This window comes from Castor canadensis, chromosome 5 (genome assembly GCF_047511655.1).
Source record: "Castor canadensis chromosome 5, mCasCan1.hap1v2, whole genome shotgun sequence".
Taxonomy (NCBI): Eukaryota; Metazoa; Chordata; class Mammalia; order Rodentia; family Castoridae; genus Castor; species Castor canadensis.
The window spans coordinates 153600451-153627738 of record NC_133390.1 but is presented as its reverse complement, the minus strand read 5'-3'; the positions used below and the strand labels follow the sequence as shown (position 1 = coordinate 153627738).

Here is a 27288-nt window from a genome sequence, read left to right as displayed (position 1 = left end):
CTTCTGGTAACTATTCCCATCCTGAGGCTATCTAGGGACCCATCCTAAGACACCTCATTAACATGAGCTCAGGTGTTACAAAGAGGATCATTCCTATCTTACAGAAAGTTCCAAGGGTTCTGGGTACTCTGTGATAGGAATCAGGGACAAGACCAAATGTTCTATATAATACCACATATGTAGGGGCTGAAGGAGTGGCTCAGGTGGTACAGTCCCTACCTAGCAAATATGAGGCTGAGTTCAAACCCTAGTACCACCAAAATTAAGAAAAAAAAAAAAATACCACAGATACATACTTAGGAGTAGAATTGTTGGGTTATGTTAATTCTGTATAGCTTTCAGGAACTATCAAAACTGTTTCCCATGGCAGCTGCACCACTTTGCATTCTCACCAGCACTGTTTTGTTTTTTTTTTCCCAGTCATTCTAATGGGTGTGAAATGGTATCTCATTGTGGTTTTGATTTCCAACACCTTTTCATGTGCTTTTGGTCATTTATACATCTTCTTTGAAGAAATGTCTATTCAACTCCTTTGCTCAGCTTTGACACTGTGATTTCTTTTACTGTTGAATTTTAGTTCTTTATACAAACTGGGTATTAAACCCTTACCAGATATGATTTGCAAAGATATTCTTCCATCTGTAGGTTGTCTTCTGACACTCATCACATCCTTTGATGCACAAAAGTTCTTTACTCTGATTAGGCTCTATTTACCTGTTGTTGCTTGTGCTTTCAGTATCAAATCTAAGACCCCATCACCAAATCCAAGGTAATCATTTATCCATTTTCTAATAGTTCTATAGTTTTAGCTTTTACATTTAGATTGTTGATTAATGAGTGATATATGGAGTGAGGTAGAGGTCCAGCTTCATTCTTTTGCTGTTACTGTTGTCCCAGAATCCCTTGCTTCACTCTAGTGACTGCCAAACATACCTTAGCAAAAATCAATTGGCCAAATATTCAAGGATTTCTGGATTCCCAAGCCTATTCATCAGTTCATATCTAAATGAAATTTTTAAATTGTTGAAGCTTTCAACTTGTTCTTGATTTCAAGATTTTTTTTGGCTATTCAAGGCCCTTTGCAGTGCCGTATTAATTTGATTCTACATTTCTGCAAAAATGGTAAAGGCTCTTACTTCCTCTGTCTGGCTGATTCCTAGGTATTTTATTCCTTTGGCTGCTATCCTAAATGGAGGTCTTAATTTCCCTTTCAGATTGTTTGATGTTGCTATATAGATTTTCATGTCAACTTTAATCCTGCACCTTTGCTAGATTCACTCACTGAATTTAGTAACTTCCTTGTAGATTCCTTCCCATTTTCTCTATGTAAGATCCTGCCATTTGCAGATAGTTTTACTTTTTCCTCTCCCATGTGGACATTTCTTCTTGCCTAACCACTCTGGCTGTAACTTTTAGTAAAATGCTGAATAGTGGCAGTGAAAGTGGGAAGGAACCCTTGTTCCATCTTAAGAGGAAAAAGCTTTCAGTCTTCTACTATTTAGACATCAGCTGTGGGTTTTTCCTCTTCTTTGACATTTCTGGGGATGGTGATTAACAGGCCTCACAAGTGCTAGGTGTGTTCAAAAACTGAGCTACATCACAGCCCTAATTGTGGGTCTTCCATCAATTCCTGTCAGTGTTTGGAAAGTTCTTTTCTAGTTCTGATTTGCCGGTGTTTTGTTTTTATATTATGAAAGGATGCTGAAATCTGGTCTAGTTTTCTTTGCATTATTGAGATGATCTATAGCACTTTCTTCTATTAATGTGTTTTCCATTCGTTATGTTGAACAACCCTTTCTTTCTGAGAGAAAACTATTGACACACCCACAGAACACCACTTGTCTTTCTCCTTTTTTCATTAACACCTTCACTGCCTTAATTTTGTTTGAGACTGTCTTGCTATGTAGCCTAGGCTGGCCTCAAATTCACAATCCTCCAGGCTCAGCCTCTGGAGTGCTGGGATTACAGATATGCCCAGGTTTCCACTGCCTTTACAATGTCCTTCCCCCACAGTAATATAAGATCAGTGTTTACCTCTTGTTTTTATACCGTTGAAGCCTGATGTATTAAGTACTAGAGTATTGCTCATTTCTCAACTGAACAATTGTGCAAGATTATTGAGTGTGGACTCAGAAAAAACTACATCAAAATTGTTCCTCTTCCAATAGGGCTCACATTTTCACTTCATAAAGGGATATAACAAGGGCCACCAAAAAAATATGAATGTTTATTTCCACAAACTGTTTGATGAGCAAAAATGTCTCATTGTAGTTCAGCTTTCTAATTCTCTTAGCATATGAGGTTGTATATCAGATGTAAAAGTGTGTAGTAAAATATTTCATAAGGAAGCAGTTAAGATTAGGGTAAATTTTTCCAACGCAACCCTTCTCCACTCCTATTAAAGCACCCAAAAGGCTTTTCTAAAAAGAAATGGATACATCAGGTGCACTTATAATAGTCTCTTAAGAGTTTATTATAAACCAGTTTCATGGGCCACAGAAAATAAAAGGACTATGTACAGCCTTTCGGGAAACAGGCAGGGAGCTGAGGAGGGCCAAGATGAGTCTAGGGCCTTGGTGGATGCATTCCCAGGGGAGGGGGCCCTGAAAGGGAAACCAGACAATCCGGTGAGACTCCAGGAACAACAGCATAACAAACAAACAGGTCTGTGGTAACGTGGCCCTGGGGAATCGGGCCCACGTCTCTGTGGAGCTACTTCCATAACTCTGTGGCCAAGGGTCAAAGAAGGCCTGAAGTAAGAGTAAGAAGTTTAGTCAGTGCCTGATCTAGAACTCAAATCCCCAGCCTCCCACATCCTACAGTTATCAAGCAACCAGGGGAATACACACAGTGTATGTGCTAACAGGGGACATCCCAAAATGCAAAACCCAAACTAGGGGTCCACCAAGTTCGACTTTGGGTAATCTTAAGAGCCACTATGGCTTCATGAAAAGAACACAGGGCTGGGAGTCAGGATGCCAAGTGTACTCTGGACCCATTTTCTTATCCATATAGAGGTACTAATTAAATTCCTCAAACTGGAGTTAAGCAGAAAGAAATAAATGTTTATTCCCTCTTCTCTGTTCTTTCTACACAAAGTTGTCCTCTAAGAATTCATTTTCCTAAATTTCAGGCCTGAAAGCCCACATATGGTCTAAATCTACTCTTCCCTTCCACCTTCCATCCACTAGGCTCTAGAGAAGAAAAGCAACGTCACTGATGCCAGCACTGACCTCGCATCCCGGGGGGAGGGGGCCGCATTCCTGGAGGGGGCATGCCCATTGGAGTTCCTCGGCCAGGGGGAATCCCCATTGGGGGACCCATGGGAGGCCTCATGCCAGGAGGTGGGCCCATCATGCCTAGAAGAGAAAGACCCCCAAAACATAGCTCAAGTGCCTATCTTGAAAAGGTAGCACAAAACATACAAAGCTGTCTACAAAGTCAGATGGCCCACTCCACCCTCTCAGCCTCTGTTAGCAAACTAGCACTCGAGCAAGAGCTGGGCCTCCCAAAGGCTCTTGTCCAGCTAGCAGCCAGACTGGATCTCAGAGTAATCCTGCTTAATTACACAAACTCATCATCATTTTCAGTCAAGGATCTATCTCATCATGAATCCAGCTAAGGCATCTTGTATCAATTAGCACTGGTCTCCTTATGGGCTCCTCACCTGGAGGGGGTGCCCCTCGGCCCATAGGTGGGGGAGGACCTCCACGGCCAGGCGGGTACTGGGTTGGGGCTCCTGCAATACTGGCTGTGGCAGCAGCTGCAGCAGCTGCAACAGTGCCTCTTCCTTGTGGGGTCATCACCTAAGAGAACACAGAAAGGAAGAGTTAGCAGTGCAGTCAGCACAGCTTCCCATTCTTCTCCCCAACTTAGTTAAAAAAAAGAAAAAAAAACCCAGCAAACACCAAATCCCCCCAAGCTACAACTCATAGCATCAGACTTCCTATGCAAAATCAAACGTTAGGAAAGAATCAAATTTGAATGCCCAACTTCCTTTTTCTAGGCCTGAGTTTAAGAGTGCCCAACCCAAGTTAAGGAAACCATCAACATTTTTAGGAAAGACTGTTGAGTCAGTTGTAAGAAAGCATATTTTATGTTGTAGAAATATTCTGCTTAAATTCAGTTGACTAAAATACCTTTTGTGCATCTCATTTAACAGAAACACTAATAGCTTAAAAATCATGGGTTGGCATTCTGGACTCTTCCTCAAGTTGTGGACTCTCCTTCTATTTTTTAGTTTAGCCATAAGAAGCTGGTGCCTTTCCCCCAATGCCTCACCTGTTGGGATGGCCCACCAACTCCACGGACTGGTCCAGCAAGTCCTGCCGGGGCCTGGGGCATGGGAACACCAGCTGGGATCCCTCTGCCAGCAGCTCTGCCAATTCCTGGGCCCCCAGCAGCTCCAGCCAGAGGCACTCGGGCAATGCCAGTCTGAAAAATAAAGAAACATGCTAAAATCTCAGTGGCCTAGGAAATCAGAAGTATACATTAGAATACCACTGTCAAGAGGTCCCTCAAATTTATGAGGCATCAAAAGTTTATAAATACTACTTGCCCATATCTGCTAATACCATTCTTCTTCCACCCAAGATTACATGCCTACCTGTCACCCCTGAAGCAAGTTAGAACTTAAGTCTAGAGAAACATCCCACAGCCCAACCATTTATATGCACTCCTATAAAAATTTACTTTTTTTTTCTGTTTTTGCTGGTACTAGGGTTTGAACTCAGGGCCTCAAGGTTGTCATTTCCCCAAACTGGAGGGGGGTACTGAGGGTTATTTTTTTTTAATTTATCATACATGAATATGAGAGGATTTCACATGATAATTCCATACATGCATATAGCATACCTTAAACAAATTACCCCCTTTGTTAATTGTCCCCCTTCCTCTTACCCCTCTTTCAAACAGTGTTTGGTGGGTTTCATTATGCTGTCTTCATATGTAAATAGGCAAGCAAAATATTATACACATATTATATATTAAGGAACAAAAAGCATAATATGTGTGTGTATAGAAATAAACAAAGGGTAAGATTATTCTTTTCATTAACAAGTTCTCAAAATGAAAAGGGAAAACAAATTTGGTTACATTCTCTAAAACCTGCTCTATTTATCAGCATGGCTTGGTGTTTACAGAATATAGACTGTGGGATCAAATATCAGTTTCATCATTCATTAGCTGTGACATCTTAGGCAAGACAGTAAACTCCAGTTTCTTTCATCTACATGGTAAGGATAATTTATCTCAAATGACTGTTATAAGCATTAAACAAAAAGCTGAACAGATAATAAATACTATTCCTCTATAACTGTACGAAGTATACACATATTCTACTGTTTGGAGTGATGAATTTTTAAGGTCCATCAAGACCTTATCATTACATTAAGAACTGATCCAGGGCTGGTGGACTGGCTCAGGTGGAGTGCCTACCTAGCAAGCACGAGGCCCTGAAAAAAAAATAAACTGACCCAGGGGGCCATAGGTGCCTCTTCCACTGATTCACTCTGTGTGTCAACTGAGGAAGAGGAAAGGTTAAGGTCAGAAATATTCTATGCCGGGCACTGTTGGCTCACACCTGTAATCCTAGCTACTTAGGAGGCAGAGATCAGGAGGATAGTTGTTCAAAGTCAGCCCCAGGCAAATAATTCATGAGACCCTATCTTACAAGAAACCCATTACAAAAGAAGAGCTGGCAGAGTGGCATAAGCATTAAGAATGCCTGCCTAACAAGTGTGAGGCCCAGAGTTCAAACCCCACTGCCACCAAAAAAAAAAAAAAAAAAGGGAAATACTTAAAATTCTAGCTGTCTCCATTTATTTACTTGCAGAGGAGCCTCTAAGATTCTACTTGTTATCTGTAAAAGGGGGCAAAACCCAGAGAATGCCTGTGGGGACTCACATCTTTGGGAGGAGGTCCCTCTACTGTCATTGAGACCAAGTTCTCCCCTCGCAGCAGCACCAGACCAAGGACACGTTTTTCTTCCCTTTCTGCTTGTTTAGAGTTCTTTGGCCTAAAGGGAAGTTTAGAAGAGACCAAAAAAAAAACAAACATTAGAGGATGAGTAAAGTTCAGGTTCCCTTGCCTTGGGGCCTCCAAAATTTATTTTACACATTTCCTGACAAATGGCACATAAACTTTGCCCTGAGACAGGTCCTCTGGACAGTATCCACAGCTGAGCGTGTGACCCCATTGGTGGCTGTCTACCTGTGTTCTACCAAACTGAGAGGATGCACAGACCAACAGAAGGAACAAGAGACAAGAAAGCCCAGTCCTGGCTCAGATGATTTTCCACAGCCAACCGTGATAACTTTTCCCTTGCTAGAAGACTAGCAAGTCTTCTTTGCTAGTACCCTGTTTCCTCCCTTCAGCTTAAGACCTCATCAACGTCAGAAGGCCTCAAAGCCTAACAATTCCTCACAGCCACCTACCCCACTTCCACGCAGTGTCCTTTTGGGAGCAATTCAATTTCACAGGTCTATAATTCTATCTCTCATCTCACATCAGAAATAGAAGTGACAAAGGAAAAGGTAAGACAACTTTCATATACACAGAAACTGAATTGTCACATCTTCTGCTAGAAATTTCTTATCTGTTTCTCAAAAAGCACAAAACCAGAAACCCCCAACGGCAGCAACTAAGAAAGATGAACAAAATAAAACATTAACAGGAGGGCTGCTGGAGTGGCTCAAGTGGTTGAACACCTGCCTAACAAGCATGAAGCCCTGACTTCAAACCCCAGTGCAGCCAAAAACAAAAAACAAAAAAACATTAACAGGAAAAACAACTACAACAGAGTAAGGGAAAGGGAAAAGAGAACCAAAATATTCTTGCTTAAAAAAACAAACTTAAGATATTTCTCTCCTTTTTTTATTTTTAAATAAGAAAATATGCCTTTTCATAACAAGAAAAAAAACAAGTACTTAATTTCTCTCTCACTTTTACTTTTAAAAACATATTCCATCAAAATAAGATCAGTTTTGTTTAAAAAACAGAAGGGAGCTGGGCACTGATGGCTCATACCTGTAATCCTAGCTACCTGTCATGCTGAGATTGGAAGGATCACAGTTCAAGGCAGGCCCAGGCAAATAGTTCATGAGACCCCCATCTCCGAAATAACAGAAGCAAAATGAACTGAAGGTATGGCACAAGCAGTAGAGGAACTACTTAGGAGCACAGAGCCCTGAGTTCAAATCTCAGCCCTAAACTTAAAAATAAGTAGGTAAATAAAAACCAGAAGAGAACCATTTGGAATAGTTCCACACTGATCTGCTAACTTATACCAGACACTCAGGCATCTTTTTATCCTGTACTTCTCAACCTTGGGCCACAAAAGAAAATAACCCAAAAAGAATCAAAGGGAATTCATAGCCAGTGACAACATGATGTAAACCTTGCAAATGACAAAAGTATGCATATCACAAAACCTCTTTGGAACTCAAGATGTCTTGAATACATTAGGACATAAAAGAAAGCTAGACTACATTGCTTAATGGAACAGAAGTTAAAGATCAATGACACTTAAGGGAGTTACCCCATGATTGGAATTGCAGCAAAGCAGAAAGTATCTCCAGTTGTTTTTAAGACGCCAACAAAAATCACTGGCCCCAAACCCACAAGGGGAGCAGAGCACTTACCCTGAAGAGGGTCAGAGGCTTCTTAAAGCAGTTTCAGACCAGGCTGCATTGAGAGAGCCCTCTAGGCTACAGCTTTACAAATAGGTAATGAGGCCAGAAAATCAAGCTCTCCCCCCTCACACACCTGTGGGGAGAACACGAGAGCCCTTTACCCCAATACCCAGGGGCATGCACAGTCAGAGAAACCAAAAGCCTAGGAGCCCTCCTCACAACTTGTACTTTGCCAGAACAAGAGAGCAAGGTTTGCTGGACTAATAAAGATTTCTTAGTGCTCATTGTCCCCATTTAAGCCTGCCCTCAAAAGCAGGAGAACAAACTGGTGCATCACCATCTGTCGCTTGGGCAACCCACCCAATCTGTTTCCCTTCTCCAGTTCTTCCCCTTGCCCAACAGCCCTCTCCTCACTTGATCTTCCTGAACTCATCACAGTCACAGAGGATCAAATTCATATGTTTGTCAAAAGCCTTGAAAGTCCCGATGAATATCCGGCCGTCTTGCAGGATGCATCTCATCCTGTAGTCAATGTGCTGCAGCATCTTGCTGCTCTTGCCCACAGTCTGCAAGAAGAAAACAGCAGGGATGAGTGAGACTCAGTTCTTTTGGATTCACACATCTCTGGCCCTCCCTAAGAATCTTTCACCACAACCTGTTGTCCACCTGTGTAAACAAACAATAGACTCTCTGTCATTCTTTCACTGGCGGCCCTTTTCTGGGAATTCTCCATGTGACTTTGTTTTCAGCCCTGGCCTCTGCCTAGTAAGCGTCCCTTAAAAATCAGTATCACCAGGGTCCAGTGGCTCACACCTGTAATCCTAGCTACTTGGGAGGCTAAGAAGGGAGGAAGGAGGCTCAAGGCCAGCCTGGGCAAATAGTTTGAGAGTACATTTCTAAAATAATCAGACCAAAATGGACTGGAGGCATGGCAAAAGTGGTAGAACACTTACTCTATAAGTACAAAGCCGTGAGTTCAAATCCCAGTCCCATAAAAAAAAAATCAGTCTCAGATTGCATATTTTGTCAAGTTTCAGAGAATAGTGTAGGATGTACCCAAACTAGCCAAATCCACCTATACTAGAGTCTAAGTCATACACCATTGTGCAGATTATAGATGTGTGACTCAAGTGCTATGCAACATCCAAATTTCATTTTAAAAACTGAGTAAAGTTAGAGGTGGAATATGACTGGGACTAAAATCCAATCAAGGAGATTATTGCCAGAAAGGAGTTGACTAGTAAAAGTGAGGAGAATGGAACCCCAAAACTCTGGGAGAGGGAAACTCTCCTCCTGACCAGAGTGCACATCAGTCTGGCTACATAATGGTTTTTAAAGAATATATAAATTGCCAGTGTCTCACACCTGTAATCCTGGCTACGTAGGAGGCAGAGATTAAGAGGATCACAATTCAAAGCCAACCCGGGCAGTTCCCAAGACCCTATCTCGGGAAAACCCATCACAAAAAAGGAGTGGTAGGCAGGTGGTAAGAGCGCCTGAAGCAAGTAGGAGGCCCTGAGCCTGAGTTTAAACCCCAGTGCTTCAAAAATAAAATAATAAAAAAAAAAAAAAAAAAAAAAAACCTGCTACACTTAATTAAACCAACAACATACTTTTATAGCCTGGTTTCTAGTGTAGCTTTGTAAAAATTAAAGGGAGACCATAAACACAGAGACATCACTATGTAAACTGTCAGTGCCCCTGGCAGTTATGTTTCTCTCTAGAAACACCACCTGGCATTTGATCTGTTATCAGCTTCCCATCAGTCTGACCAGTAGGGTGGCCCTGACATCCCAATGCCTCCTCCACATCAGGCACTGTGTTTGCCCTTCATCTCTGTGAGCCTGAACAAGTTTTTGAGCCCTTCAATGTGCCAGACTCCCGGAAGGTACTGACTGCCACCCTAAAGACTCGTTATGTGCTTCTGTCTCCCTTCGATTTAAAAGGGCTTCCTCCACAGAGATGTGAACCATTTGCCTTGTAGCAGCTGAGACTCACTGGGTACTCAATGATTAATCAGACCCTGTGATAAACACTGTACATCTCATTTAATCCTCAAACTTGGGCCCATTATCATTCCTAGTTTGCTGATAAAATAGGCCACTGAGGCTGGAGGTTAAGTAACATGTCTCACGTGTTGGAACCTAGTCAGCCAATTCCCTGAACAAGGGTTCCCTTCTGCATAACATCTAGAATAAGTTTTTGGTTTTGTTCTGTTTTATGGACTTTTTTGGGGGGTGGGGTAATTGGGATTGTAACTGGGGGCATCGCGTTTGCTGGGGAGGCGCTCTACCGTTTGGGCCGCGCCTCCAGCCTTTTGTTTTTGTCTTCTGAGACAGGATCTCACTGTGTAGCCAGGGCTGATCCTCTTCTGCCTCAGCCTTCAGTAGTGGCCGGTCACCAGGCCCAACTCAAACCCAACTAAGTTGATGTCATTTTGCTTATTAAAACCCTTCCACGACGTGCCTTTACCCCAACGGCGAGATAAAGTAGGACGAAGGCCTTTCCTTCCCATCTTCTGCAGTTTCCAAGCGCGCTGCCCTCCGGGTCCTGGCTCTCCCAAGTTCTCCGCGTCTGACATTCCCTCGGGTTTCGCGGGAAAACTCGGGAAGCACTGCCGGGAGAAGGCGCTCTCGCCCCGCCCCGCCGTTATTTTGCCTGACGCTGAATTCCCACACTGGACACACAAAGTGAGCTCGGTGAAGGTCGGGAATGCAATTCCTTAAGTCACACAAGCTGCACCGTAAAAATACGCCCGACAAGAGCCGGCGCTACCTCCCCTCTCCTACCCTCTTTCTTCCTCACCCACTGGACCCCGCGGGAGTCTGGTCTCGGGCCGTGAATCCTCCCTCAAGTCCGAGTCCCCTTTATCCCCCAAAACCGCGGACACACATTTACTCGGCCAAAGTTTACTTGGCGCCAACCAGGTCCCCGACCCCTGTTCCCGGGCTCTGGCCTCCCTTCAGAAAAGCCCCGCTCCTGGTGTCTGGCGCCGGGACCTCGGAGCCGCGGCCGGGGCCTAGGCGGCGATAAGCCGCTCCAACCTCTGGCTTTCCCCCCTCGGTCCACACTCCGCAACAGGCTCAGAAGCTCCTGTGCCGCTGGCTCGCGCCTTCTCACCATGGTGGCGGTTCTGATGGCTCGGATTCGCACTGGATTTGTTTCCTCAGAGGCCTAGGCGCCCGCCAGCCGCCGGATTCCCGCCGCCGCTAACGGAAGTGCACCCAGCAAATTGCGGTCCGGTATGAAGCTACTTCCGGCCCCAGCACTCGTCCTTTGGGTTCCGGCGCCGGGGCGGAGTTCTATGTGGGCCGAGGCGGGGCTTGAGGGTGGGTCTTCGTGGCGGTATTGGCACCACACCTTGAACTTCTCTGCCTATCGCGGGATCTTCACTGAATCCCTTCCTAACAGACGCCCTTCCTGGGGCGGCTCTGGATGCGCTCACCCCTCCTCCCTCCGATCACCTCTGGCTCCTGACCTCCTCCGCTCCATGGTTTCCTCCTCCTCAGTGCCGCTGATGAGCTCCCGCCTCGGCACAGGGCATTTGCTTTTGCTCCTGCCTGGGATGCTAGTCCGCCAAGTACGTGTACATGTCTTGCCCTCACCTCCTTCATGTAAGCTGAAATTACATTTTCCCAGAGAGAATTTCCCTGATCATCCTGAATAAAACCGCAACCTTCCCCCCACCTCACGACCCCATTTCTGCTTATTTTTCTTCATAATGTTGATTGCTATCTAACATGCTTTATCCCATGGGAATATGGTCCAAGACTCCCAGCGGCTAACTGAAATTGCAGATTGTACCAAAACCTATATATGCTACATTGTTCACACACACACACAAAACCTGTGATAAACGTTCACCTTTCCACTTAAAGGAAGCACGCTGGCACAGCAATCAACATCACTACTTTGGGCTTTAGGGCCATTGTTAAGTAAAATAAGGGCCACTTGAAGACAAGCACTGCAATGCTGTGACAGTCCATCTGATAACTCACATAGTTAAGTGACTAACAGGTGGGCAGCACAGACAATGCAGATCCGCTGGACAAAGGGATGGCTCAGGTCCCAGGCAGGACAGAGCAGAAAGGCATAATATTTCATAATGCAGATCAGAATGGTGCACAATTTAAAAGTCAGGAATGACTTTTAAATGAACTGTCAAAAATGGTGGTGCACACCTGTAATCCCAGCACCCTGGAGGCTGAAGCAAGAGGCTCATGACTTCAAGGCCAGCCTGAGCTATATAGTGAGAACCTGTCTCAAAGAAAAAAAAAGTATGAATTGACTATTGCTGGAATTTTCCATTTAATATTTTCAGACTGTGAGTGACCACTGGTAACTCAAATCACAAAAAGCACAACCTCGGACAAGGCAGGATTCCTGTATATCTTTATTAATTATTTTCCTCTCCCCATTAGAATGTGAGCTCCATGAGGGCATGAACTTTTCTTTGTATATTACTTACTGGTGTAATGCCTAGAACACAGCTTATCACAAAAGACTCTGTATTTGGCCAATGAATTAATGAATCAGTCTCATGCAGTCCCATGACTTAATTATTACTTATACTCCCAGGACTTTCTAATTTATTCCTCTAACTATGGTCTTTTCTAACTCATGGCCTTTTATATCCAGCCACCTGCCTGCTATGTACACTAAATTTCACATTTGAAAACTGAATTACTGGTCCTATTCATTCTTCTTCCTCAAACCATCAGACTTCCTCATCGCAGAAGTTTTTTGAGTTAAAAAACAAAGAACAAGGTCAAGCATGGTGGCTCAAGCCTATAATCCCAGCTACTCAGAAGGCAGAAATGGAGAGGATTGCAATTTGAGGCCAGCTTGGGGAAAAAGTTAGCAATACCCCAACTCAACAAATAATCTAGGCATGGTCGTTCAAACCTGTTGTCCCAGCTATGCAGGAAGTGTAGGTAGGAGGATTATAGTCCAAGGCCAGCCCATGCAAAAATATGAGCCCCTATTCAAAAAATAACTAAAGCAAAAAAGGGCTGAGAGCATGGCTCAAGTGGTAACACACACCTAGCTGACAAGCATGAGACCCTGAATTCAAACACCAGTGCTACCAAAAACAAACAAAACAAAGAACAAAGGACACACTTGAAGCATACTTAATACCTCTTTTTCTCTCCCATAATAATCCATCAGTAATTCCTATGGACTCCCACATTCAGATTGTCTTTTCTTTTTCTTTCTTTTTCAGATTGTCTCAAATCGACTGTTGTCACTTGATCCACTGCCACCACCCTAGTCTTAGTCACCATTATCTCTAGCTTGGGTTATGAACAAGCCTCTAAGTCATGTCTTTGCATCCTCCCTTGTTCTCAAAGCAGCTACGGGGATCCTTCTAAAATGTACCAGATTATATCGGATGATGTCATGGCCCTACTGTCCACTTCCCAATGACCCCAGTACACGTGGGACAAAATGCAGCCTGCGCTCCTCCCCAACCTCATCTCCTTCAACCTTCATTCTGCTCATTGGTCAGCCTCCAGTCACTAGTCTCCTTGATGTTCTTCAAACACAGAAAGGAAAACTACTACCTTGGAGCATTGTCCTTTTCACACCATCTCTGTTCTGTCGTCCTGTTAACCTGTAGGTGAAGACATGGAAGCTTAGAGACAAGAGTCAGCCGCCCATGGTGGCAGAGTCAGAATGGGAATAGAGACAGGTTCACCTGATCCTCAGCTGTTCCTTTCCCCCTAGTTACCCAGCTGCCAAACATACCATTCACACATGTTTTTTCTGGAATTGTCAAGTCTTATACCATTTTGTGGACCTGGCAAACTCCAATTGGGCAAATGAATTTGCTGGAGCCTAGGCAGCCCCTCTCCAGTGAACAATTACTGACCCCAAAAGAAGTCAGAGCCAGAGAGCCAGGGCATGCAGAGTTGTCAAAAATCTGAGCAGTTTCAAAAATAAAATAAAAACTTTTAAAAAATCTAAGCAATTTGGGTTCTGAGGGCAGATTAGAAAAGGGTATGGCTAAAGGGCAGATCCTTGGTCTGAAAAACCATGAGGTGTGTGGAGGGTGGGGGTGGATATTGACAAGCTTGTCTTGAAACAGTCATTAGAGACCTGAAGTGGGCATGTCATTTGCAGGATTGGATCCTAAGATTTGGGAACTTAGGGGACATGGTATTGGAGAAGCATTTAGGGGTATTTAGCTACATTGTTGACTGCAGAAGTGGCCAGAAGGCCCAAAGCACTGACTTATGGCTGAAGAACACTTTGGGACTGGGAAAAGGACCTACCCCTGGAATCTGGAATGCCCTTGGAATCCAGAAGGCTGCAGAGGGACTGTGGCTAGAGTTCCTGGAACTGGAGAATGTGAACAGACCATTCATTGAGGAACAGACATCCTTCAACAAGGTAGAGAAGGAATCAGGAAAGAAACCTGACAGACAAGATAGAAAGGACACTCAAGAAAGGGAGCTTTCACAGAAGCCAGCAGGTAATCAGTTGGGAGAAGAGCAGTCCACCACCAGAGGCCAGCAGAAATCCCCACCCCACCCCACCCCCTGCAGCTGGCCTGTCTCCAGAACCTCATCACTTTGTCCCATGCCAAGAGCCAGATTCTCCAAGAAAACTATGACCTTGATTCTCAAGGGTTGACTCCATGCAGGATACTGGGGGTGTGGACTTGAATCCCTTGTGCCTTGACAATCAGATGGTTGACTGAGGTACACAGCCTGAACTTATTAGAGAATGTGACTAGAACAAAAGGGCAGCAAACAGTGGGAAAGAACTAGTGCACAAAAGGAAAGTAAGCCTATCACTCTTTTATTACTTAAAGAATGCCTACTTTTGGCTAGAGGCAGGGAGGCCTTAGGGGCTTAGACCTGTAATCCCAGCTACTTGAGAGATGGAGGTCAGGAGAATCGGAGTTGGAGGCCAGCACCAGCAAAAAGTTAGTGAGATCCCATCTCAATCAATAAGCCAGGCATGATGGTGCAAACCTCCAGTCTCAGCTACAAAGGAGGCCATAGGTAGGAAGATTTTGTTCTAAGGTGAGACCCAACAAAAAATATGAGACCCTACAAGAAAAATTAACTAAAGCAAAAAGGGCTGGGGGCATAGCTCAAGTGGTAGAGCACCTGCATAGCATAGTGCTAGGCCCTGTGTTCAAACCCCAGTACCGCAAACAAACAAACAAACAATCCTGCTTTTTCTATTTCATCTGATTTCAAAAAAATTGAGGAAATGTCTGTTTAATTGTTACTGCCATCCAACCCTCATTCAGAGGATGGGAGGTGGATGAACAGCGATTAGTGGCAGCTGGAGGCAAGTCTGCCCTCTCAAGTCCGCTGGGGTAGGACATCAGGGTAAAGCTCCACCCACAGCCTACCACACAGGCCTTCTCCCTGCACATGACAAACACGTTTGTCAGCTGAGGTTTAGCTTATTGTTAAGGCATCTCACGCTTTCAATCCTTGTCCAAATATTGCTTCTCCCAAAAAGCTGTTCTCAGAGGAGGGAGGCCTCTTTCCCAAGTCCTTGTCCATTCCCCCCAGGCCCATGGAGTTTCTTTTCTGCATACTCTGGTGTTTGCTGAGGGGCGATGGTCGAAGCTCACCCACAATCCTTACAAACAGAGGATGACTTAGATGAGGTTCCCTAGAGAGTCAATGAGATAGAGAATTAGGGTTTGCTAGGGAAAGGGGGCAGGACTAAGCAGAAAGAGAGACAGCTGACCTGCAATGGCTTTGCAACTGAGAGACCATTCAATCTCAAGGGGTCCTCTGGATCTTGAGCGACTCTTAGGAATTGTCCCAATGAGTCAAGGAGTAGGATTTTATCTCCTGACATCAACCACCATTGGTCAGGAGCCCTGAGTCCTGCAGTGCCCTGTGGCTAGAACAGGCAGAGAGGAGCAACCATTTTCTCACCAGCAGCCGAAGTATGGCCTTGAAAAGGCACCTGGAAGGCCCACACGGAGTCTCCCTGTGGCACATGCCACATGTGCTAGGCCCTCATGTGCTAACTGTTCATTCTTTAGCTTATGCTTGCCAGCACCTGAACACAAGACACTTCTCCCTCACGGCTGTCACTGGGAGTTCCAAGAGTTGACTCATTGATAATGCCTCACCCACAGTCCCTGTACACACAAATCTTTTCCCCTAAGTGTATCCTCTTGTGCACAATGAAGTAACAGAGTCACCCACACTGTGCACTCACAAACTCCACCTGAATGTGTCCTCCAGTGCCTAACAAGAACATCACACCTACTCCACACACAGACCACGTCCTGTGTGTCTCACCGAGGTAAGATGAGGTTTGACTGACTGCTCAAGTCTTGCTTGATTGCTGCCGTGCCCACACTTGCTTCTCCCCAGACTGTGTCCTTGGGGGACAAAGAGGTGCGATTTCCAGCTAAAGCTTTGCCCGCACTCAGTGCACTTGTGGGGCTTCTCTCCTAAATGTGCCCTTCACGTATGAGGAGGGCTGACTTGTGTCTCAAGCCTCACTTACACTCCCTACAAACTTCAGACTTCTACTGTGTTGTTCTGAGGGTCACCTGATCACTAAGGCCACATGCCAGGCACACATAGGGTTTCTCACCTGCGCGGTGTCCTCTGGTGTCTGAAGAAGGATGACTTCTGGCTCACCCACGCTCACTACAAATGCACAGCTTCTCCTGAGGGAGCCCACTGATGTCCATTGAGGATGACTTATTTCTAAGACAGCTTTGCCCTCACGCCCTGAATAAAACAGTCTTCTCTTCTGAATGTGTTCTCTGATGTCTGCTGAGGTTGGAACTCTGGCTAAAGCTTGAGCTTCACGTGCTGCACTCAAGATGGCTTCCCCCCATGTATGTCCTCTGGTGATTAATAAGGACTGCCATCTGGCTGAAGCCTCTGCCACACTCACCACACACTTAGACTTCTCCATCAAGTGTGTCTGGCAAGAGCAGATTTATCTTTAAAGCTTCACCCACAGTAACTATAAACACAGGGCTTCTTGCCTTACAGAGTTGTGGAATTTGCAATGAAGTTTGGCTTCCAGCTACAGTCTAGCTCACACTCTCTACAGCTGACTGCTCTCAAGGTTTCTAATGCCTGCAACCCTTTGTCTGTTGCACAAGATTTATTCTGCAGGCTGAGTGAAGCTCTATTTCTATCACTATGTTGCCTTTTCTAGGACTTGCTGACTGTCCTTGGAATAGCCTGTCAAACAACTGTCCTTCAGGTCTCTCTGCTGTGTCGTCACACACAAGAGTTTGAAGCTGTCTTCTCTTTTTTGACTTGTGTTCTCACTCCAGCAGCTTCAATCACAATAATGCTGATCTTGCAACATCTGATGCTCTGGGCTGGACTCCCCTGGATGGAAGAGATTTTCTGTATCTGATTCTGGGGCAATCTGGAGCACATGTTGTCTGGGGAGCTCTGAGGGGTGAAAGCCAGGAGGAAGGAGCAATAAGGGAGAGTTCTCATTCTGGTTCTGCTGAAGAAAGAAAGTTTTCAGTTAGAGCAGCCATAAGTGGACCTGCTGAGCTCTTCTGCCTCATCTTAGGATGACAATGTCTACTGCTGCACCTGGAATTGATAATATTTATACAATACAATTTGCTTCCCACCACTATCGCCTTTACATTCCATTTTTACACATTACATTTTCTATTGCAATCCAAACACATCAACTTCAGACTAGGAGCCTTTCAAGCAGCAGTCTACTCTGTGAACAGCTGCAATCATAGTTAGCCTTTTCCTTTTACTAAAGTCATCTAAGCCACATTAAGTCTTTAGTCAAATGCTACTTCCTTGATTTCAAATATCCAATTTCAAAATTCTGCCATCCACTCTATCACAATCAATGCCATTGATCCTACTTTATCTTTTTATCTTTCTTGTTTTGTTTTGGAGACAAGGTCTCACTATGTAGCCCAGGCTGGCCTTGAACCTGCTATACAGCCCAGGCTTTTTGAAATGGAGAGCCTCCTGCCTCTGCCTCCCAAGTTCTAGGATTACAAGCTGTAAGCCACTACTCCCAGCTATTATCTTATTATTTTTTACTACAAAGTAATTATCACCTTTTAACATACTATACAATAATATCCCTATATGGGAAGCCTTTTGTTTGTCATCTGTCACCTTACACTGAAAGGAAGCCTGATGGGGACAGGAATTACTATTTCGCTCACTAATGTGTTCTACAACATTTTCCTGGGTATAAGTAGGTGACCAATAAATCTCTACTAAATTAGTGAAGGAAAGGAAAAGAATACAGCCTCACCTAAGAGCAGATTCCAAAATCTACACCAAAAGCATCACTTTTTGGTATAGATTCTCCTGCTCAGAGTTCAGTCCCTTCCATTCTGCCTCTGGGAATATCATAGCCACATCACTGAATGTAACTAGCATCAAAAATAAGCAGAAAATAAATGTCACCAAGTTCCCCCGTGCGAGGAGCACAACAGTTTCCTGGCATGGGAACGTCTGGATACATGAGAAGTTGATCCATTTCATTTCAGAGTACAGCATTCTCCATTTAAGTTCTTCTGGGCCTTGCTACATCTCTGGCTTTGTGTTAAAATCTGTAAGGTATGTAATTGACACAAAACAAATTCCAGGCTCTCAAAACCTTAAGATTTCAAGGTTTTGGAGAAACAATTTGTACATCGATTTGAAAACCATAAGCAGTGTTCAGGACAGTGACCTCAAGGATTGATTCATAATGGACAGATTCAGAGATGGAAGAACAGAAGAAGGGCTGGAAAAGAAAAACAACCAACACAGATATAGGGCTTGTGCTGGGTATCAGAGGATGATGAAGATTTAGAGAATAGGAGAAAAACAGCTTCAGTGATAGAGCATTTGCCTAGCATTCTCAAGGCCCTGGGTTCAATCCTCAGTACTGGAGAGAGAGAGGGAGAGAGAAAATGAGAGTTCTCTCCCCTGGATGGAATTTGTAAAATGGAATTTGTAAAATCTCTGTCCCTTTTGCCTACATATTTTAACAACTATGTTCGATAAGGCCCCCTAATGCTTTCCTCATCTGCCTAAATGGTGACTGCTTTCTCCCTTCCCAAGAAGAAGAATACATGTCTATTCTTTTCTCTAAACGAGTCAGCAATTCTGGGGGAAAATGTAACCCCAGCTTACCAGTATTTGGGGCTTTTCCTCCTTTTTCCTGGAGCCAGTCAATAACCTTAGAAGGAAAACCTGGGCTGAGAGCACTTGCCTAACAAGTGCAAAGCTCCGACTTCAAATCCTAGTAAAGGGGAAAAATTAAAAACAAACCAAAGAAGGCAAACCTAACGGAAGAAAAACAAGCTGTAAGACACTAGACCTCCCATGATGCTTCCAGAGTAGATCTTAGCCTTAGGATGGAGGAGGTATCCACTTTACTTGGCTGTGACCTTAAAAACATTCTTGTGTAAAGCTAGAGACTTGGTCCTTTCTTCACGTCCCCCTCGACATTTCTCATCTTCTCTCATATGATTCTGAATCAGATTTGTCCAGGGTCTCCTTACCTTCCTCATTCTTTGAAGGCAAAATATCCATTCCTATATTCCTTCATTCTCTCCAGGGCAGAGAGATCATGGGTAGGCCTTAAAATTCCACCAGAGGGCCAGGGAGATGTTACTTCATTTCGAGATGGGTTTCTGCTGTTAGGGTGACTTCATCCAACCTTAATTGTAAAAACCCATCTTGTTTCCATATATCCAGGACCTGTGGGATGGAAAAGCAATGTAACACTGCTGGGATCTTTACCATAGATCCTAAGCCTAAGCCTCTTCATCAGGGACCCTGTCCTCTCATACCCTGTCATTTGACAGTTTCCATCTACAGTGGTTCCCTGACTGTCCACATCCATTCCTTTCCAGCCTATGAGCCCTCAATCTCCACTGCCATTCTCTCTTACCTTTTAAGATTTCTAACTTCCTCCACCTGTCATCTCAGATTCAAACACCATGGCTTGGATCAGGCTCTGTTACTTGGAAACTGAGTTCAGGAGTAGAAAAGTAGAGTAAAATGCCCATGGAGAAAGAGCCTCTGAATGTCTCCTTCCAGATCGCTCAAGGCATGCAGCTCAGTTTCTGACTCCTATGGCCCAAGGTTGTATCTGTATTTAATCCTCTGTGTTCCTAATCTTCTGGGCTTTAGGGGGTCTAAACTAAGTCCTTCTTCAAAGGGAGCTGTAGGTCTTGTAATGCTCTGTAAAGATAACCCCCACCTTCCGTTTCTGTATGTGTGTGCCAAATGACCTTGTCAGAGACATGAATTTGTGGCTCCTCACGGCCCAAGCCAAAGTCCTCCATCCATGTGGTCCTAAAGAGGGCAGGTGGTATTAGAAGCCATGCCACTTTCAGAAGCTCCTCCGACACTTTGTCCAGGATCTCAGCCCAAGTGAGCATGGCCCTCCTGCACCCAGTACCCTCTGAGGCTGGCTGTGGTTCCCGAGGCATCCTGGGTCTCTTTCTCCGACCCCACAAGCCCAGATAATACTTCCTACTATGTCCAACTTGAGCTTCTGGGAAACTTCTCACCTTAGTCATATCTTAGTGCAATTCTGCTATTTATACAACCTTTAGTAGAATGTGAGCTTCTTGTAAGAAGAAATGCACCTCTGTCATTTTGCTAATCCTAGAGATTTGAACAAAACAGGCCTTTGTGATAGATTTTATTACCATTCCCAGTTATTTGTTTCTCTCTCTTTTTTTTTTTTTTTTTGCCATACTGGGGTTTGAACTCGGGGCCTACACCTTGAGCCACTCCACCAGCCCATTCCATGATGAATTTTTTGAGATAGGGTCTTGTGAACTATTTGCCCAGACTGGCTTCAAACCAGAATCCTCCTGAGTAGCAAGGATTACAGGCATGAGCCATCGGCACCCAGACTATTTGTTTCTCTATAAAAGCACTCTCCTTCCTTTCCCCTAATACCAGGCTTAGCCTTTGCCTTGGACAAGGAAATGGGAGTGAAAATGACAGGGCTACTTCTAGGCATTGCATGATTCCATCACCTCTTATTCTGAGAATAGCATCTTTCCAAAAGACACATCGGTTTTACTGTGAAAGGTCATGGTGCAGAGTTACAATCTACAAAAAAAAAAAAAAAAAGGAGAAAAGAGATTGGGCTTGAGGTTAGATTACTATGTGCATCACAGAGACTTGGGGTCCATGTTCTACTGCAGCACAGCTTAGCCCTAGCTAGTAAAGAAGACTTCTTCCTCCTGGCAGTACTGGTATCCATAGCTAACATTCATGAAGCAGGTGCTATACCAGGCACAGGGTTCCATTACTCTTTTCAACACAACCAATAGGTAGGTAATGTTCACCTTTCCATCTTACAGAGGACGAACCTGAGGCACTATGAATTTGGTTTATTCATTTATTTATTTATTTACTTTGCGTGGGTTTGAACTCAGAGGTTCACACTTGCTGAGCAGGCACTCTACCACTTGAGCCACACCTCTAGTCCATTTTGCTCTGGTTATTCTTGGAGATGGGGTTCTTCCAGGGCTGGCCTCAAACCATAATCCTCCCAAGTAGTTAGGATTACATGTGTGAGCCACCAGTGCCGGCTTGACTATAGTTTATTTGTCCCTGAGATAGCAGATCTACCAAGTATTAGGGCCAATCCTAGAATCCAAAATTCTCATTCTAAACCCCTTTTCCTTCACCATTTCTTATAATACCTACCAAACAAATGACTAAATGAAAAAGCAAAAAAGCATGAAGACTGCATCCAAAGCTCCCTCTGAAGAAGAGAGAACTCTCACAGTAAGGTGAAGAATGGTCAAGATGGGTCAAGTTGTTCTGTAGTAACAAACACCTCCCAAACTTTCAGTAGCTTGATAAAATGTTTTATTCCTTACTCGGCCTCCATCCCTGTCATCTGTCAACTGGAATTGTGCTCAAAGGCATCTTCGCTCCAGGACTGAGACTAACAGCACAGCCTCTATTTGGAAAATGGCCAGAAGACATGGTAGAGGGAGAGGAAAGATAGCTCTTAAAAATCCTACCCAGAAGCCCAGTGTGGTCGCCTGCGCCTGTCATCTCAAGCTATGCAGAAGGCTGAGATCAGGAAGATGTAGCTCCAGGCCAGCCTGGGCAAGAAGTGAGACCCTGTGTTCAAAACAGCCAGAGCAAAAAGGGTTAGAAGTGTGGCTCCAGTGGTACAGCACCTGCCTAGCAAGCACAAAGCCCTAAATTCAAACCCTAGTACTGAAAAAAAAAAAAAATCTACCCAGAAATTCTTCTCACCCAAAGTTCACTGGCAAATCAAGTCACATGGCCACTCCTGAATTCAACAGGGTAAGACATATACCTATAAGAAGGGGCCACAATAGGAGGAATACCAGGATATTTGATATTTCATGAACAGTAAAGCATGCTACTACAAGGTCCCAAGTTCATAAATCCACCCTTACCCAGCCCTAGTCCTTTTTTTTTTGTTTTTCAATTTTCTTTTATTATACATATGTGCATACAAGGTTTGGTTCATTTCTCCCCCCTGCCCCCACCCCCTCCCTTACCACCCACTCCGCCCCCTCCCTCTCCCCCCCGCCAATACCCAGCAGAAACTATTTTGCCCTTATCTCTAATTTTGTTGAAGAGAGAGTATAAGCAATAATAGGAAGGAACAAGGGTTTTTGCTGGTTGAGATAAGGATAGCTATACAGGGCATTGACTCACATTGATTTCCTGTGCGTGGGTGTTACCTTCTAGGTTAATTCTTTTTGATCTAACCTTTTCTCTAGTACCTGTTCCCCTTTTCCTATTGGCCTCAGTTGCTTTAAGGTATCTGCTTTAGTTTCTCTGCATTAAGGGCAACAAATGCTAGCTAGTTTTTTAGGTGTCTTACCTATCCTCACCCCTTCCTTGTGTGCTCTCGCTTTTATCATGTGCTCATAGTCCAATCCCCTTGTTGTGTTTGCCCTTGATCTAATGTCCACATATGAGGGAGAACATACGATTTTTGGTCTTTTGTGCCAGGCTAACCTCACTCAGAATGATGTTCTCCAGTTCCATCCATTTACCAGCGAATGATAACATTTCGTTCTTCTTCATGGCTGCATAAAATTCCATTGTGTATAGATACCACATTTTCTTAATCCATTCGTCAGTGCTGGGGCATCTTGGCTGTTTCCATAACTTGGCTATTGTGAATAGTGCCGCAATAAACATGGATGTGCAGGTGCCTCTGGAGTAACAGTCTTTTGGGTATATCCCCAAGAGTGGTATTGCTGGATCAAATGGTAGATCGATGTCCAGCTTTTTAAGTAGCCTCCAAATTTTTTTCCAGAGTGGTTGTACTAGTCTACATTCCCACCAACAGTGTAAGAAGGTTCCATTTTCCCCGCATCCTCGCCAACACCTGTTGTTGGTGGTGGTGCTGATGATGGCTATTCTAACAGGGGTGAGGTGGAATCTTAGTGTGGTTTTAATTTGCATTTCCTTTATTGCTAGAGATGGTGAGCATTTTTTCATGTGTTTTCTGGCCATTTGAATTTCTTCTTTTGAGAAAGTTCTGTTTAGTTCACTTGCCCATTTCTTTATTGGTTCATTAGTTTTGGGAGAATTTAGTTTTTTAAGTTCCCTGTATATTCTGGTTATCAGTCCTTTGTCTGATGTATAGTTGGCAAATATTTTCTCCCACTCTGTGGGTGTTCTCTTCAGTTTAGAGACCATTTCTTCTGATGAACAGAAGCTTTTTAGTTTTATGAGGTCCCATTTATCTATGCTATCTTTTAGTTGCTGTGCTGCTGGGGTTTCATTGAGAAAGTTCTTACCTATACCTACTAACTCCAGAGTATTTCCTACTCTTTCTTGTATCAACTTAAGAGTTTGGGGTCTGATATTAAGATCCTTGATCCATTTTGAGTTAATCTTGGTATAGGGTGATATACATGGATCTAGTTTCAGTTTTTTGCAGACTGCTAACCAGTTTTCCCAGCAGTTTTTGTTGAAGAGGCTGCTATTTCTCCATCGTATACTTTTAGCTCCTTTCCAGCCCTAGTCCTTACTACTGATTGGGACATCAATGTTCAAAGATCTATGGCTGTGCCTAGAATACAAAAATGAAGGACACAGTCCTACACTCAGAGAACAGGCTGGGATAATAACCAGGAGAAAACCAACAGCACAAAAAGAGCTACAGAATGCTGATAATCAAAGAAGCTCTAAATTTCAATTTTACCTGGCCCTGTCACATCACACAGGTACAAGTTCTTAACCTCTGTGCCATGCCACTTCTATAAAACAGGAAATCTGATTCCTAACTTTCAAACTGTGGAGGGAATAAAATACTGTGGTGACTGTAGAACCCAGTGTCTAGCACAGGATAACTGCCCAATCAATGGTGGTTACCATCTGTTATGGTTTGAATATTAAATGTCCCCCCCAATCTATTGTGTTAAAGTCTAAGCTCCCAGCTGGTAGCACTATTTTGGGAGGTTCTGGAAACTTTAGGAGGTAGGGCCTAGGTGAAGAAAGTAGGTCACTGGGAGCAGGTCCTTGAGGGTAGGTCATCCCTGGGCCTTTCCTGTCATACTCTCTGCTTCCCACCAACCAACAAGTAAAGAGAAGCCTTGGTCACATGCTCCCTGCATCATAATGTTCCATCTAAGCAATTATGGACTGAATTCTCTGAAACCATGAGCCAAAATAAATCTTTTCTCCTTTAAGTTGTTTCTATTAGGTATTTTGGTCACAGCAACACTAAAGTAACTTATATACCATCACTTCTGTTTTCACAGCAGCTGACAAAGCCCTGGGCATCCACCAGTCACAATGAAATGTTGTTGGGGCAGGGATGCTGGGAACTTGGATAAGAGCAAAAGTCTGAGGTAATATTCCCTGGCCAGACCCTTATCCTTAAAACAGCCCTGGTATCCTGAGGAAATAAGAGAGGCCTTGAGCCTCAAATGGTCAGTCATCAGCTATGCCAGGACACGAACTTGGGAAACAACAATCCAGTATCAATGGGACATTGATGTCAGGTGAACAAAGGAAATGAAACACAGAAGGCACTAGAAGAGAAAAGGTAAGTGGCACCTACTGAAAGTACATTGCCAGAAGCTCAGAAGTCCTCCCTTTCTCTACAAAAAGTCCTTTCCTGGTGGGTATGGATCCAAGAAGGATAAACAGGCAGCATGAGCTTCAGGACTATCTCCTGGCCCCCAGACACCAGAGGAAAAAGCCTCAAGTTTAAAATGAGGGGGCTCCTCTTCCTTTTTTAAAAAAAAAAAAAAAACCTCCGATCTGTCAGAGAACAAAGACAGCTTCTGGAAGACAGAGGCAGGTGTGGGCATCAGAATACAACCTGCTCTATTGGGATGCTGTTACATATTCCTCCTTTCAATGTCTGTGGGCCTCAAGTTGTAATTATTAGTAATAGTTAACACTTCCTAAACTCTATCTACCAGACAATTCCAGACACCAAATAAGCTTTCTCTCTCAGAAGCTCCATGACTTAGGTCTTGTGATAAACTGAAGCACAGTTACATATTTTGCTCAACTGACAAAGCTAGAAACTGCCTACATTTGAACTCCAGCTATGGAGTGCTAGACCCTTAGGCAGCTAAATCAGAGGTAATGTCAACAGTGAGCCAAGCCTTGTAGATTCTCACAATTCTCAAAGCATGCCCACACACAAGGCTGAGAGGGTGTACATGAAACAATATTGGCCATGAGTTAACTAACGTTGAATCTGGTAATTAATTTGTTGGGGTTCACTGCACCAAAATCATTAAACCTAATATTTTAATTTCCAGGTCCATCAGATGCTGGAAGTGATTTGGATAGTCAGCTTTCAGATGTTCCCACCCTACCTAGCCTCCTTATACTCCTTATACTCCCAAATCTAAGGTTTGGCTCCAAACATGTGAGGAGAAAGAGACAAAGAAAGGGGAAATCAACCAAACTAGACACCCACATTACACCCAAACCTGGAATTTTTGCCTCAAAGCAGAGCAGTCACCTGCCACATGACAATCCCTGAGACAACAGGCCCAGAGAACAGACATACCACAAATCAAAAACCTGCCTACATTTAGGCCACAGTGGTGGGGTCCACCAACACTAGAGATCAAACCTCCCCAACCCCCAAAAACCCCAGGGACTCCAGACCCAAGACACACTCCCAAGACCACCCCCTCCCCTCATGGATACCTGATAAAGCCAGGATCACTTTCATCCACTCCCCTCTCCCACCTCAACACACCAAGGCACATCAAGATCTGAGCTTCCCTCCCTCCCACCCACATCCAATCACTACTTTCGACCTGTCCAGCCCCATCAACCACAAACAAAAACCTTGACATTCACGATCAGCCCTGGAGATGCAAACCATTCAGAGATACAGGACCCAAACAAATCCTCCCCAAGCCAAAAAATACCCTGGGACACAGGCCCTAGCGGCGATCCCACCTCCGCCCCCATCACAAGGGATGTTTGTCTATCTGACCCTGGCTGGACACATCCCCACAGACCAACTAAAAGCCGGGGAGGCGTGACTGGAGCATCCTTCCTATTCGGAAGATGTTTGGCCAAGAATAACCCTACCTTCTTCAAAAAAAAAGAAATCAGAGTTCCAGGTCATTCTCGCCCCAGTCAGGGATGGAAGGTCCAGGTCGCTCCCAGCAACTCGGGATTCCTGAATGGTCACTCCCATCGCCGCGCCCCCTGCACCAAGAATGAGACATCTGGAGCCTGCCTGCCTGCCTAAGCGGTCCCAGCGTCACACCCTGTCCCCTCGCCCCCTGCCCGCATTCCCCTAGCCACACTCCACCCGGCGTCCCAAGGTCACAGAGGCCAAGGACCGATGAGGGCCTCGCTCACCAGGGACAGCAAGACGGGTCCCTCCAGCCATCGCCACTGACCTACGCCAGAACGCTCGCAGGCGGCGGCTCCCCATTGCCGTCGCCGAGCCGCGTAGGGATCGGGCAACAGTTAATTTATCAGAGCAATGGCTACCGTGGAGACAGCGTCCCCTCCTCTTTTCTTAAAAGATCCATCATGAAAGACTCCGGCTCCGAGAATTCGCTATTCGCTGTCCTGCGGCCATCCCCCGAGAAAACTACACTACCCAGAAGCCTCTGGGAGAACATCCGGCGACGCTTCCGGGTCGTGGGGTCTAACGCGGTGAAGGTGTTTGCGGTTTGTGGCGCGGTGTGGCCGAGCAGCCTCGGCTTAGCTTTTCTTCTCCTAGCGGAGCGACAGTGCTTGTACTTTTAAAGCTCCGTTAACGATGCACCCTACTTAACGATCACATCCTGTAGTTTGACTTCGTGCTGCCGCGCACCCCTTTGGTCATCCCCGTTTTACTTGAGGAGGAGACTAGCCCGGCAAACCCACAGTCTCAGTAGGGCTATTATCTGCAACAACTGTCGCTCCTTTAGTCCAGTATGTTTTGCCCCTGTCGAAGTCTTCAAAAGCACTGACAAACTCTCGTCCGGTTCCCGGAGGTTGGAAGCATTACTCAGGCTGGGGTTTGGCTCTCCGGCCAAACGTCCTAACGTCCTGGTTGTACGTCGGTAATCAATATCCAGGCTTTAAGTGAGGTCTTAGGAATTGCAATTCCGGAGACACGGGTTCGGAACACAGAGCGTTCTGAAGAAGAGAGCAAAGGGCTTGGGTTTAAAAAGGAAAAAACCCACAAGAACTGGTGCAGGCAAGTCTCAAAGTCT

General features: G+C 44.7%; 1 protein-coding gene and 1 long non-coding RNA gene across 3 annotated transcripts; both read right to left on the bottom strand.

Moving 5' to 3' along the window:
• Window positions 1–2444: 2444 nt before the first annotated feature.
• Snrpb (small nuclear ribonucleoprotein polypeptides B and B1) lies at window positions 2445–10910 on the bottom strand. Of its 2 annotated transcripts, none has more exons than XM_074074466.1 (7): window positions 10752–10910; window positions 8046–8197; window positions 5905–6016; window positions 4282–4434; window positions 3668–3806; window positions 3234–3359; window positions 2445–2603 (listed from the first exon to the last, which is right to left on the bottom strand). In XM_074074466.1, the coding sequence occupies exons 1-7, from the start codon at window positions 10752–10754 to the stop codon at window positions 2566–2568; spliced, it is 723 nt and encodes a 240-aa protein (XP_073930567.1). In that variant the 5' UTR covers window positions 10755–10910; the 3' UTR covers window positions 2445–2565. The 2 variants fall into 2 exon arrangements, with proteins under 2 accessions (XP_073930567.1, XP_020029422.1); XM_020173833.2 differs by having other exon boundaries at window positions 2591–2750.
• A 3277-nt stretch (window positions 10911–14187) lies between these two features.
• LOC141423382 (uncharacterized) lies at window positions 14188–26658 on the bottom strand. The gene is made up of 7 exons (XR_012448194.1): window positions 26482–26658; window positions 26165–26284; window positions 21622–21724; window positions 20620–20695; window positions 19126–19324; window positions 16215–18186; window positions 14188–15269 (listed from the first exon to the last, which is right to left on the bottom strand). It is a non-coding gene; the product is annotated as an uncharacterized lncRNA (long non-coding RNA).
• Between the last annotated feature and the right edge of the window lie 630 nt (window positions 26659–27288).